General features: G+C 41.2%; 1 protein-coding gene across 2 annotated transcripts in view; it reads left to right on the top strand.

Annotated features, from left to right (window-relative positions):
- EIF2A (eukaryotic translation initiation factor 2A) overlaps nucleotides 1-10590 on the top strand; it is a 36241-nt gene extending 25651 nt beyond the window's left edge. For both annotated transcript variants that reach the window (XM_072143038.1, XM_072143039.1), the window contains exons 7-14: nucleotides 545-618; nucleotides 1781-1925; nucleotides 3916-4032; nucleotides 6351-6922; nucleotides 7712-7822; nucleotides 8728-8844; nucleotides 9866-9931; nucleotides 10371-10590. In XM_072143038.1, the coding sequence (XP_071999139.1) occupies nucleotides 545-618; nucleotides 1781-1925; nucleotides 3916-4032; nucleotides 6351-6922; nucleotides 7712-7822; nucleotides 8728-8844; nucleotides 9866-9931; nucleotides 10371-10436 (1268 nt within the window). In that variant the 3' untranslated portion in view covers nucleotides 10437-10590. The remainder of the gene's footprint in view (nucleotides 1-544; nucleotides 619-1780; nucleotides 1926-3915; nucleotides 4033-6350; nucleotides 6923-7711; nucleotides 7823-8727; nucleotides 8845-9865; nucleotides 9932-10370) is intronic.
- The last annotated feature ends 2095 nt before the right edge of the window (nucleotides 10591-12685 follow it).

Below are 12685 nucleotides of genomic sequence, written 5' to 3'. Positions count from 1 at the left end.
GAGGCACATATCTCCTTTTAGTTTGCAGCCTCTCTCTCCTCACGATCTCCTGGCAGAAAGTGATTGAGTGTCCCTGAGCTCCATGCAGGGAGAAAGGGTACAGACAAACAGCATAGAGAGATATAGAAATCTAATCTGCATAATCTCATACAGAAATCCAAGATGGTGTCCGACCCCATCGGACTGATAGAGACAGGTTGGACTTGGATCTGTGAAATGCTGTATTTTTGTTAATAATAGTGAATTAGAGGATGTGTTATTTTGTTATCCTGAGTACATATAAGAAACTTGTCTTTGTGGGAATACCCCTTTTATTTGTATCTAAGGTTAAGTTCATTAAACATTCCTTTATTCATAATGGAAAAAATAGAGCAGTAGCTGTATCTTTACTGCTGCTTTTAACCTCCTAGCGCTCTGAGTATGATATATCGGACGCTGAGTGCAGTGACTTGGCAAGATCTGAGCCGAACTGGCATCGGGATAACCTCTGTTTTATTTTATATTGAGGGTTGATTCTAAAAACTTGCTTTTTTTTTTTTGCCAGATATCATTGCAAATAAATTGCACTTGCAGAAAGTCAGTGATTTTGCATTGTCACCTGGAGAACATCCCTGTAAGGTATCATATTCTGTACACCTGTATTTGCTAATTTAGAAGAAAGAAAATGGAAATAAGTTTCACGAGATGGAAATGTCAGACTTTCCAGAAACCATGTGATATGACTTAGGATAAAAGTCGAACCAGTAAGATTAATCCTGGAGGAAAAGCCTCACAACTGCAGTCATTGCTTCTCATAAGTGCAGCACAGACCTGGCATAGTGTTCCTTCTCCTATCCCCAAAAAGACATTGGCAGATTCCTTTTCCCAGATGTATTTTTTATAGCAAAGCCTGCATGTCCTTTGGGGGTCTGTACACCTGCAAAGCAGACAAACAAAGAAAGTAGGCAGAGCAGCACATTGAAAGACGAATTGAAATTCGTAGTGGGTGCAGGCTTCAAGGGGTCAAGGGGATCTACTAGACCTTATAGGGGTTTTCCCACGATGACAAGTTCGGCCCTATCCCGTGGATCCAGGGTGGGGGTCTAATTAATATCTATGGAGCTGACGGAAATTGCCAAGTGCCACGCTTGGTGATCTTCTTCAGCTCCATAGAGATTAATGGAGCAGAACGGCCATGCACGCCCATCTGCTCCATTACTCTCATGGAGCGACGAGAGGTCGGTCGGAAGCCTCGTTTTCGCGATCTGCGGGGTCTCGGCACTGAGATCCCCACTGATCAGCAAGTTAACTTGTCTTTGTGGGAAAACATCTTTATAAAAATTTTGATTCCTTATTCTGTTAATAGGTCACTATTGGATGGAGCAAGTCATTAATAGAACAGTGGGGAAGAATTTGCGAAACAAATACGCCACCTCCACACAATGTGGGCGTTGAGGGGGTATAGAGGGGCACAGCGGGCAGTGGAAGGGGCCCCAGTCAGTGTATAGGTCCAGCAACAAAGGAAGTTTATTCCTATCTTGGTCCTATACTAGACTACACCTGCCATACTGGGATCTTGGTACATCCAGAGTATTTCAGATGTGTACTTTGGCTTCTGATACTGTATGACCTTTGTTTGATTGTGTATATTCTGGTTTTTTTTCTCCACGTTTTTTTTTTTTTTTTCAAAGCCATAACGAACAAAATTTTTTTCCTAAAGCAGTTAACTTTTATTCAGAATAAATGTCATTTGCTAGAATCAATTGACATGTAATGTCAATTTTAATTTTTTTTATTTTAGGTATCGGTATATGTTCCTGGAAGTAAAGGCGCCCCATCTTTTGTAAGATTGTACCAGTACCCTAATTTTACTGGCCCTCAATCTGCCATTGCTAATAAAAGTTTCTTCAAAGCGGATAGAGTGACCATGCTGTGGAATTCTAAAGGTAATTCATCGGGACAATGTTTAGAGCAGTGATGGCTAACCTATGACAAGCGTGTCAGTGCTGACACACGTAGCCATTTTCACTGACACACGGCTGCCTGAGAGTTAAGTTTCAACCTACATGACCAGGTGCAGGCTGAGAGATTGCACTGAGCTTCCGGCACTCCTCCCTCCTCCTCCTCCCCCGGGGCGGCCCCTCCCCATGTGTGAGCTTTGCCTAGTGTCTCCCGTCAGCACAGGTATCAGCATGGGGCACAGCAGGAGAGGTGACCCGGCCATACACCCAGGAGGCTCCTCTGCAGCTCCTGATAGTTGTGGTGGGGGGAAGATGGCATCACAGTCAGAGGTCACATCGCTGCTGCCTTGTGTGATGTCCCAGCAGCTGCCACCTCTACACTGACCATTTCCACAGCAGGGGCAAGGGAGGACAACAACTCTCATCATATAGTAAGGTCAGTGCACTGTATGATAGAAGACAGTCATCAGGGCTTGTGTGTCAGTTTTGTGATGTACAAGCCCAGACATTGCGAATCTTTTGCTCCTCACACCTTCTCCATGCCAAGAGGGCATGAGGGAGATGCATGACAGAAAGTTCACAGGTTACTAAGCATTTCCACACCTGTCTGATTGTAACCGATCTATTACAATGTGCGATTTGCACATAGTAATAGATGATTGGGAAAATCCCCATATACTGCCATAATGTAGTATGGCAGTACATGGTAGGATCAATCAAACAACCTACGGTTAAAGTACCCTAGAAGTTAAATAGTATACATATTTGTTATTTAAACTATAAATATCACAAAATGATGTTTTTTTTGTCAAGGTGACACACCACCCGAGTTATGCTCGGTTTTTTGGCGAATTTTGACACACCAAGCTCAAAAGGTTGCCCATCACTGGTTAGAGTCTTATTATTTATTTTATTGTTTGTTTTCTAAGGTTATTTTCATTATCTCTTTGTTGAATGATGGGGAATACCCATCAGATAACATTGGAACACAACAATGATCAGAGTTTACCATCTTCCCTCCATGCACAATGACCTCTGCATTGGTCAGAAGAGTCTAGAATACTGAATGTTGTAAGCGGTGCACCCGAGGTAGCTGCATTTATGGTGTGTGCCAGCTGCCACCCACTGGCAATTTATGTAATTCAAAATAACTCCAGTACTATGACAGCTACCATGAAATTCAAGTATTTTAAACGGGGATGTTTATTTAGGCACAGTGATTTGTGTTACTTCTCTTTGTTATCCATGGCCCCCTTCCCTCTAAAATACACTTTAAAAAAATATGCTAATGAGCGATAAGTGCTCTGGGTGGTGTTACCAGAACACCTTCATGCTGCATCTTCACAGGCTGTTACACTGTGAGAAGCATCCCCTTCCCACTGCTGCTGCCCAGGAAACAGCCTGTGAAGTAACAGCACTGTGGGCCCCCCTCCCCCCGAGAGCAATCATTAAGTTGATTTTGGAAGGAAGGAAGCCATTGATAACAAATATAATAAGATTACCACAGTCATGATGCCTGGATCTATGAGTAATTATCCCTTGGATGATAGTTTTCCTTTCAAGTATTGATCATGGTATTTGAGAGATGGGTGTGGATTGGTTTTGATGGCAATCGGGTGCCTGCTGCAGTAACATGATTGCTGAAAGACAACCAATGCAGCCCCCATTATGTGAAGTCACTGAGACAGGAAGGGTCTCTCTAAAGATATGGATGCTGTTAGACTGATATTGTACATAGCATTGCCCGTTGCATATCTGCAGTATTCTTTATGGAACCACTTGTACACAAGTCATATTGTGGATTACAATCTCTTTTGTGATGATTTGTCATTGCTTTCAATTGACGTACAATATGTTTTAGGTTAGAGATAGACAGTAAAAGAACTGCACTTCTTTTCTGCCAGGTGATTTCAGGCTCCATTGCTTTCACCCGTCCTCTCCTTAAAACCTGTCGTTATTTCCTGTTATATAACAGCCACCGCCGTCCTAGTGACCGCCAGCACCGACGTGGACAAAACCGGAGCCTCGTACTATGGGGAACAAACGCTGCATTACATTGCAGTAAATGGTGAAAGCGCCGTTGTACAACTACGTAAGTATAAAATCTGACGCCCTGCTAAAAACGTCACGTGTGCAACAAGCATGTCACAGAAGCATGCTCCTAGTTTATTTCTTCAAATACTTTTAAAGTCCTCAAAAAAAGGTTTGTTTTTCAATTTTCAGCTTTGATCTAGAATTAGGTCATGTCAATTCAATTAATCTTATGTTGGGTAATAAATCGGTTCAGTTCAAGCGATGTTAAAGTGTCTGGAAGAACAGATTTAAAAGTTTTAGGCGATTTCATTTTTATTTTGTACATGAATTTTCTTTGGTGTCATGCGCCACTTCCACTGGATTAGACAAAGCCAGGGACCTAATTTTCACTAAAGACAGGTTGCAGAAGCTCATCACACCAGCCCTTTATCTTCTTTTGCTGCATCCTCTGCTCTCTCCTACATATGTGGAGAGGTCATCTAGAGATATGTAGTTTAAAGGGAGTTTCCATGAATCCAGGAAAATACACCTGGAGACAGAGCTCACCAAGAATAAGGGCCCATGCACACAAACGTGTGCTTTCCCGGACCGCAGCCTGGGCAGACACACGGCCGGAGGGAGGCAGGGTGAGCACTCCTCCGCTCTCCATAGGAAGCTGAGAGGCCCGGTCAGTCACAGTGCTATGAGTCTGTGTTCTGACTGCCCCGTTTCAATTGGGGATGTGATAGGTTCACAAATTGTGAAACTGTATTGCGCCCCCAACCCCCCAACACACACTGTGTAAATGGGCCCTAAAAGCATTCCAGTTCCAATGCAGCTTTTTTCTGGTCGAAGAACCCCCCCGCTCCTCCCCCCCCCCCCCTCCCCAATCTTGGTACATCACCTGCTCTACATCATGGGTCCAATAAGCTGCGCTTAAGATGCGGAGATGGTTACCCTAGTCCACAGAGGATTTTCTATATTTTACCTCTGCATATTCATACCAAAAAATGTTCCCGCTCTGCAATTAGTAGAGGCTCTTGCTCTGCTGTAGGCATCTGACAAAAAGGCCTTTACCTCAGACTGGCAGTGGGGTCACCAAGAAAATAGGGGTCCTTGTCTTGGCCATTTTTCGTCTACCCCCTCCCCTTCCACGTGTCGGCAATGTGTGGCAATACAGGAGGATCCATGAACTTTTATCTACACGAGGTCAGAGTGACCTGTACCAGCACAGAGCTGAATTTGTGCATCACATTTAGTGACTAGTAATAACGGTCGCTAAATTTGGCCTATAATTGTAATTGAAAGTCTTATGATGTTTTGTTTTAGTCTAGATTGAGGACCCTTCACCTCCTTGACCAACCTCATTTATTTGTATTAATGTGTATTGTTCCAATGATTCTGGAGTACTTGGAATTTTCCTTCCAGCTTCCACCATTCTAAAATAACCAGTGTCATTTTTTTTAAGATAGGTTGTTCAGCCCAGGACCACCCTTATGACAATACAGTGCCGAATTAGCATAGTTTCAGGTGGGTGGTCCTGGGCTAAAGCCAACTACCTAGCTCCGTCCTTTAGAAAGTAGAGTTCTGGAAATAATTACATTGGAAGAATGGAGGCTAGAGATAAAATTCCAATGGTTCCGGAATTGGTGGACTGGCACCTCAAAAAGCATACAAAGAGTTGGAAGTTATGAAACAACATTTTTTTGGAAAGAGTCATAGGTTGATGCATGCTGCCTAAAAAGAAGAAAAAACAAAGAGTCCTTCCTGAATTTCTCAGATACTTAAGCCAGAAACTGCAGCTATGACTACATCATATCATATCTATAGCTCTGTGTATAGTATTAAAGGGAAACTGTCACCAGGGATCTCATTTTCACTAAAGACAGGTTGCAGAAGGCTCTTACACCTGCAGTGCAAATCTGCCTTTCTACCTTCGCTAAGCATTTGAATTACAATATAATTGTGTGTAATAACTTACCTGGCTTCCTGACAAAATCCTCTGTTTAGTCCCAGGGGTTGGCTTTGGTTTGGCTGCATTTCAAAAAACATGTGTTATAACACACAATTATATTGTACTACAAATGCTTACAGAAAGACATATTTGCATGGTTTCTGCAACCTAAAAATGAGGTCCCCAGTGACATGTTCCCTTGCCTTTAAGTCGCCTTTAAGTCGTCTTTGGGCAGTATCATAATGCAGCACAAGTTTATAGCCAGATATAATATCTTGCTAGGCAGCAAACAGCGGTTTATACACTTACACCTGTGACTGTAATAGTCCTATGTTAATGACTGCATGAACCCTATTAAACATTTCCTGTGTCAGACTGATCTACATAAAACATGACAATTATTTTGTACTTCATTTAATTATTTTGTTTTATGTTTCTTCTAGCAAAAAATGGCCCCATCTATGATGTGGTATGGAACAAAAATGCGACAGAGTTCTGTGTTGTCTATGGTTTCATGCCTGCCAAAGCCACAATTTTTAACCTTAAATGTGACCCTGTATTTGATTTTGGTACCGGCCCCCGGAATGCTGCTTTTTATAGCCCTCAAGGACATATTTTGGTTCTGGCTGGATTTGGTAATTTGAGAGGACAAATGGAAGTGTGGGATATGAAAAATTACAAACTCATTTCAAAACCCACAGCTTCCGATGCCACCTTTTTCTCCTGGTGCCCTAATGGGGAACATTTTATTACCGCCACATGTTCCCCACGACTACGTGTTGGAAATGGATATAAAATTTGGCACTATACTGGCTCAATATTATATAAATATGATGTGCCAGACAACACTGAACTGTGGCAGGTGTCCTGGCAACCATTTGTAGATGGAGTCTTTCCAGCAAAACCTATCGTTTACCAACCGGTGCCTGGAGAAGTCCCAGCTGAGGAAAGCAAACCGGCTCAAGCGTACAGGCCACCTGCCTTAAGGAATAAGCCAGTGACTAGTTATAAACTGGTAAGTAGGCCAAGTACTGTACTAACAGATCACAGTTCTCATTCAAACATTCAAAATGTGTGAGAGCCAACAAAACAATATCCAGCAGACATATTCCACCAACCTAATCTTACATCTGCCATTACAGGAAACTCCGAAACCATGTTACATGGTTTTTCCTTTCCCACCAAAATAAGCTGACTTTGCTTTCATTCATCTACAGCTTAACTCAGTTAGTCTAAATTATTACCTAAAAACACAGCCCCCATCCAAACTCAAATGTTTAAGCAATTAAAAAAAATGGATATTTGCCTATGTATGTATTTGTTAACGAAGTATATTAGAAAGTACAGGCAGTCCCCGGGTTACATACAAGATTCTGTAGGTTTGTTCTTAAGTTGAATTTGTATGTAAGTCGGAACTGTATATTTTATCATTGTAATCCCAGCCAGAACTATTTTGGTCTCTGTGACAATTGAATTTTAAAAATGTTGGATTGTCATAAGAACCAGGATTAACAATAAATCTTCATTACAGACACCAGTGATAACTGTTACAGCCGCTTCTAGTAGCCAAAGGCTAAAGTACAGTAAATTGCCAATATCCAGTGGTTCGTTTGTAACTAGGGGTCGTATGTAAGTCGAGTGTTCTTAAGTAGGGGACCGCCTTTATACACTACAGCCCCCCCCCTTCCCCATACACAATATTAGAAATGATCTCCGATTACTTTTATACTTTAATGGGTACATCACTATAACATGAGATGTACATTTGTGTCCATGGCTATTTAATACTTTATGCTTCTTTCAGCATGAAGAGGAACCTCCACAGAGCACAAAGCCCCAGTCCTCTGAAAAGCCCATGTCCAAAACAGCTTTAAAGAACCAAAAGAAGAGAGAAGCGAAGAAAGCCGCTAAGCAGGTATTCCAGGGCGTGTGTGTGAGACATCTTCTAGATGTGTGTGACCACAGTCTCTACCTTCATGGTGATGGGTGCTTAGTATATGCTTAGTAAATTAAGGCAGAGTAAATGGGGGAAAATAAGAGTAGCCTCCAAAAGGATTACTATATTGTATTGTTTTGCACATACATGCTGAGGCTATTTTTCCGTTTGTTTAGTCAGTGACTTCTACAGACTATACCATTTATATTTTATAGTCATCCCCAACTGTATGGGGTATTTTTTTTTTTTCGGGATGAAATGTATTTACAAAAGAACGGTTATAGATTTTTATCCTGGCTTAGAACAGGTGTGGAAGCACAAAATATGTGTGATTTTACATTTTTATTCTTAAAGGAGCAGGTGATCTAATAACCTCTGCAGTTGGATCTTTTCCGATTGGGGTGTTAGTGCCGGAGCTTGGCTGTAATAACACACCCTGGTCCCGGCAGCATCCGGACGCTAGTTCCTGCAATGTTATTCTGAGGCGGCACAGTAGAAAGGAGTCGCATCTGAAGAAGTATCTTTAATTATTGCCTTTAAACGGTGATATAGCAGTCATGAAGGGGTTGAGATCTGTGCCTGCATTTTTGCACTCTCTCCAATGTTTTAGAATACGTAATACTAATTCTATAAAAGTGACAACACTGCTGTCCTGCCAGCAGATTGGGGGTCCTTGCTTCCTAAATCACTATGAGGCAAGGACTCCATCCATTGCACTGTGCTTGGTCCTTGGGTTCTGACCAACTGGTCTGCTTACACAGACCGAGCGCGCTTGTGTGAAGGGGGCTAACTTTACGATTTTTCCCCCCTTAGATCTAAACTACCAATTGTAAGTAAAAACATAGTGTACACAGTCTAAGTGAGGATTGCATTTGTTTTTCTAGGAAGTCAAAGCAGAGGAGCCATCAGAGGCAGTCTTACAGGGTAACCAGGACACTGCCCCTACCACTGTAACAACCGGAGACCCTGAGACTGATAAAAAGATTAAGAACCTGAAAAAGGTGAGTATCAACTAGCATTGATTACACCGTTTTTCTGGAATTTCAAGAAGTGCTGTTTTCGAGTCTGTGCCATCTTAATTTGCTGCAGACACATTACTGCATGTAGCAAAAATGAAGATGCGATATCCAGGCTAAAAATACTGGTGACCTAGGCTTATACTCGAGGCAATAGGTTTTCCCAGGTTTTTTTGTGTTAAAATTAGGGGTTTCGGGTTATTACTTGAGTATATACGGTATGTTTAAGAATCTTCTCTTAGTGGGAATACCCCTTTAAGTGCTGCGGTCAAACTGAATTGGGGCACGTGGGCACCACCTTATTGGCTTTCGGCAGAGGCTGGGGTTATATACTGATCCAGTAAGTTTACAGTAGTATTTGCAGAGTTAATTTAATCAAGTGGACCTAAAAAAAAGCTAAAAGTTTAAATCCCACCCATCTACTATCACCACAAGGCATCTATCACTGTATCCCAATTATTCCCAGCAGCCACTTTTTCGGCATTTCATAACACACCAAACTTCTAATAAAAAGTGATCAAGAGGTCGTAAAGTCCTCAAAATGGTAGCAATTAAAATGTCAGCTCATCCCACAAAAATTACACCTTTCCCAGACCCTGACACAGAAGTATTATTTTGTTCAAAACAGTATAATTAAATCCTAATCAATAAATTTGATATTTCCATGATCGTACTGACCCAAAGAATAATTGGCATGACATGCCATCATACAGTTTTGCAAATAGAAAGATGAATAAAGTTATGGCTTTTGGAAGTAGGTGGGTAAAAAAAAGGAAACTCCAAACCAAAAAATTCATTAAGGGGTCAGTAGCGAAAATTTAAAAAAGATTATTTACATCTAATAACTAAATATAACTATTATTTCTTGTATTACTTATGGTCTACAAACTACATGTAGTATATACATCTCGATGCACAAAACGGAGTACCCCCAGAAGACCTCATTGTGAATATCTATACCTGGATAGCACTCTAATGGATCAATAACATGGTTATTATTTCATAGAAACTGAAAGCTATTGAACAACTCAAAGAGTTACAAGCATCGGGCAAGTCATTGGAAAAGAACCAGGTAATTCTGTTCTCTTTTATGCATCATCTTCTATCAGTATCGATATGGTCATTGTGGTAGTTGATGAAACTCCACACAAGAACTTTAATGTATAACAATATCTTTACAACCTGGAGTATGTCATTATAACTGTGATATCAAGATTCCATGTTACACTCTATCCAAAGGATTACAAGCTGATCAGTCGGGGTCCTACTGCTAGGACACATCCCTTGGTCATGAGAATAGGCCCCACTGTGCTCTGCAATTTCTAATACTTCCATACTATGGAATGGAGCAGCAGGACGCGTGTTCCACCTACTGCTGCTCCTATTAGTGACAACGGGACAACACCTTTCATTCTTTCACACTTTTTTTCAAGTGTAAAAATATTCTTACGGTACATGAGTGGTAATCTGGATATTTTTCGGATGATCTAATTCTATGCTTTCTTGGCCAGGTTGAGAAGATCCAGAAGGAGGATGCTCTTCTGAAGGAATTGGAAGACTTGGAGCTTGGAGTGTGAAATCCTTAGATATATCATGTCCCTTACAGTGGAAGAACAAAGAATAATTGCTTTACTAATACAAACTTGTTTTGTACATGAAAGCGGATGATTCATGGACATTGTGTATAACTTTATTTTATGTTGGATTTACAATACAGACATACCAACCATACTGTTATGGGTTTTATTATCCCACAAACACATGCCTTTTCCCCTTTTAGCCAGCTCCCGCCCTGTTTACGTTTACTCTGCAACCCCTGCTGAATTGCATCTTGGCATCCTCCTGACACTTAAAATACTTACCGTAATCACATTTGTAGAGGTTTTCGGAGATGTAGGGAGGGAGTACTACTATGAAAATACTGGGGGGGGATTTATTAATCTGTCCATAACAAATTTCTGTCCTAGTTTGCACTAAAAAACTGTTTGCACCACATTTATAAAGGGTTTTATACAGTTTTCTGGCTCTTCTACGACTAACACGACGAAAGGGCATGGCCTCACGCCAAAAGGCCATGGCCTCCCTGCGCCGGAAATACTGCTAACCCGACAGAATTGTGTCCTAACTTTCTGGCATAAAGTAAGCCAACTAATAGGAGGTGCAGAGTACAACTAGACAGTCTTATGCTAGGACCGATTTATCATCCAGCACCAGACACTTATAAATCTTGTCCAGAATATTTCTTTTAACTGCACTGTCTAACCTTAGGACACTTTTTATAAATCTGCCCCATTGTGTTTAGTGCTTTATTCACATCAGCACTGTTTACTATGATGTAAAGAGTCCTCAATAATAATTCAAAATGTACAGATGTACATCAAAAAGCACCAATTGATTTTTTTAAACTTGTTTTTAAGGGCACATTTCCATGTGGAAATGTCAATTTATGAATGTTTTCTGTGGCCAAAACCTAGGTGAAAATACACATTTGGTTTCCAAATGGGGAATTTAGTTTTTTCTTGAACAAAGTTCCATTCACACAGTAGTATCCTGATCAGTATTTTCTTTCAGTATTTGTCAGTTAAAAAAAAAACTCCTCACTGTAGTTTTTAGAAAATAGTGACCAGAACACTGACATGTGTATTTGTCCACAGACTGAAGAATCTGTGTTTTCTCCATGTTCTGTATACGGGAGACATTTTGTCAGTTAAACTCCTTCCTCCAGGAGGCCTAAAAGTGACTCTTCACAGGTGAAAAGTGACTCTTCTTTGCTCATTTGCATATGATTTCGGAAATTATTTGTTATAGGTAAATGGCTAAAATTTAATATAAAAGAGGGAACACTAGAAAGGACAAGAGGGGGCTACTAATCTGGTAAGAGCTTAATAAACAAGTTTTATGTTGCCCTTACTGGTGGCATTGAAAAAACATCGCTTACTCAGCTATGCCAATGAAAAAGTTTTTAAAATGTGAAGAAAATACATGCTTGCTACAAAGGTCCGATTGCATTCATTTCCATTTTGGAAAAACGTGACAAAAAATAGTATCAATTAGTATATCAAAATCCCTTCACTCCCCCACTAGAGGGAGCCTACTGGGCATGAATGTGTATGTGTAACGCTTCATAATCAGGAGGTGAAAGGGTTTGTTTCTACAGAGCATATCTTAGTCCTTGGCATCAGAGTGGGGAGGTGTAGACCCCTGGGAAGTGACACCACACATATTGGAAAGATACATTTTGCTTATGGCGGGGCCAGCAGGAGAACACAGAATACCTACAGGATTGAAAGGAGGGAAAGAGATGGTACATACACCCCCCCAGACATGCTTAACTGCAGATATTTTTGGAAAGTGACCAACCCCTCTAATGGCAAGTAACATAAGGTATGTTGCACATGGGTGGAACCCAGCTTGGTTAAAGAAAACCCATCAGGCAAATTAACCCCCTAACCTAAATATATTTTCATAAACTGCCATTAGAAAGCATTGCCTCTACCCCTTCATTGTCCCTCTACATGCCTGTAAACTTAAGCAATGAGGTCCTAAAGCTGTATGCAAATGACCTGTGAAATGTCCAATGAGTCATTAGCATATTCAAGCTGTCCACTCTATTCATGAGTGGGAGGCACAGCCACACCCCCAGTGCTTGACTGACAGCCTGTATAAAGATGTGAGGCCGTATAATGATGTGCTTCCTGGTGCCCCCCTGCAGCCTGTGTGTATGAGATATTCCTATACACATGACTGACAGACTGTATAATGATGTGAGGTATAATGGTGTAATGGCTCCTCCATGTGCCTCCTGGTGCTTGCTCCCCCTGCATCC

Source organism: Engystomops pustulosus, chromosome 3, assembly GCF_040894005.1.
Source record: "Engystomops pustulosus chromosome 3, aEngPut4.maternal, whole genome shotgun sequence".
Classification (NCBI taxonomy): Eukaryota; Metazoa; Chordata; class Amphibia; order Anura; family Leptodactylidae; genus Engystomops; species Engystomops pustulosus.
The sequence above is the reverse complement of the archived record's forward strand: the minus strand, read 5'-3'. Positions and strand labels throughout refer to the sequence as shown.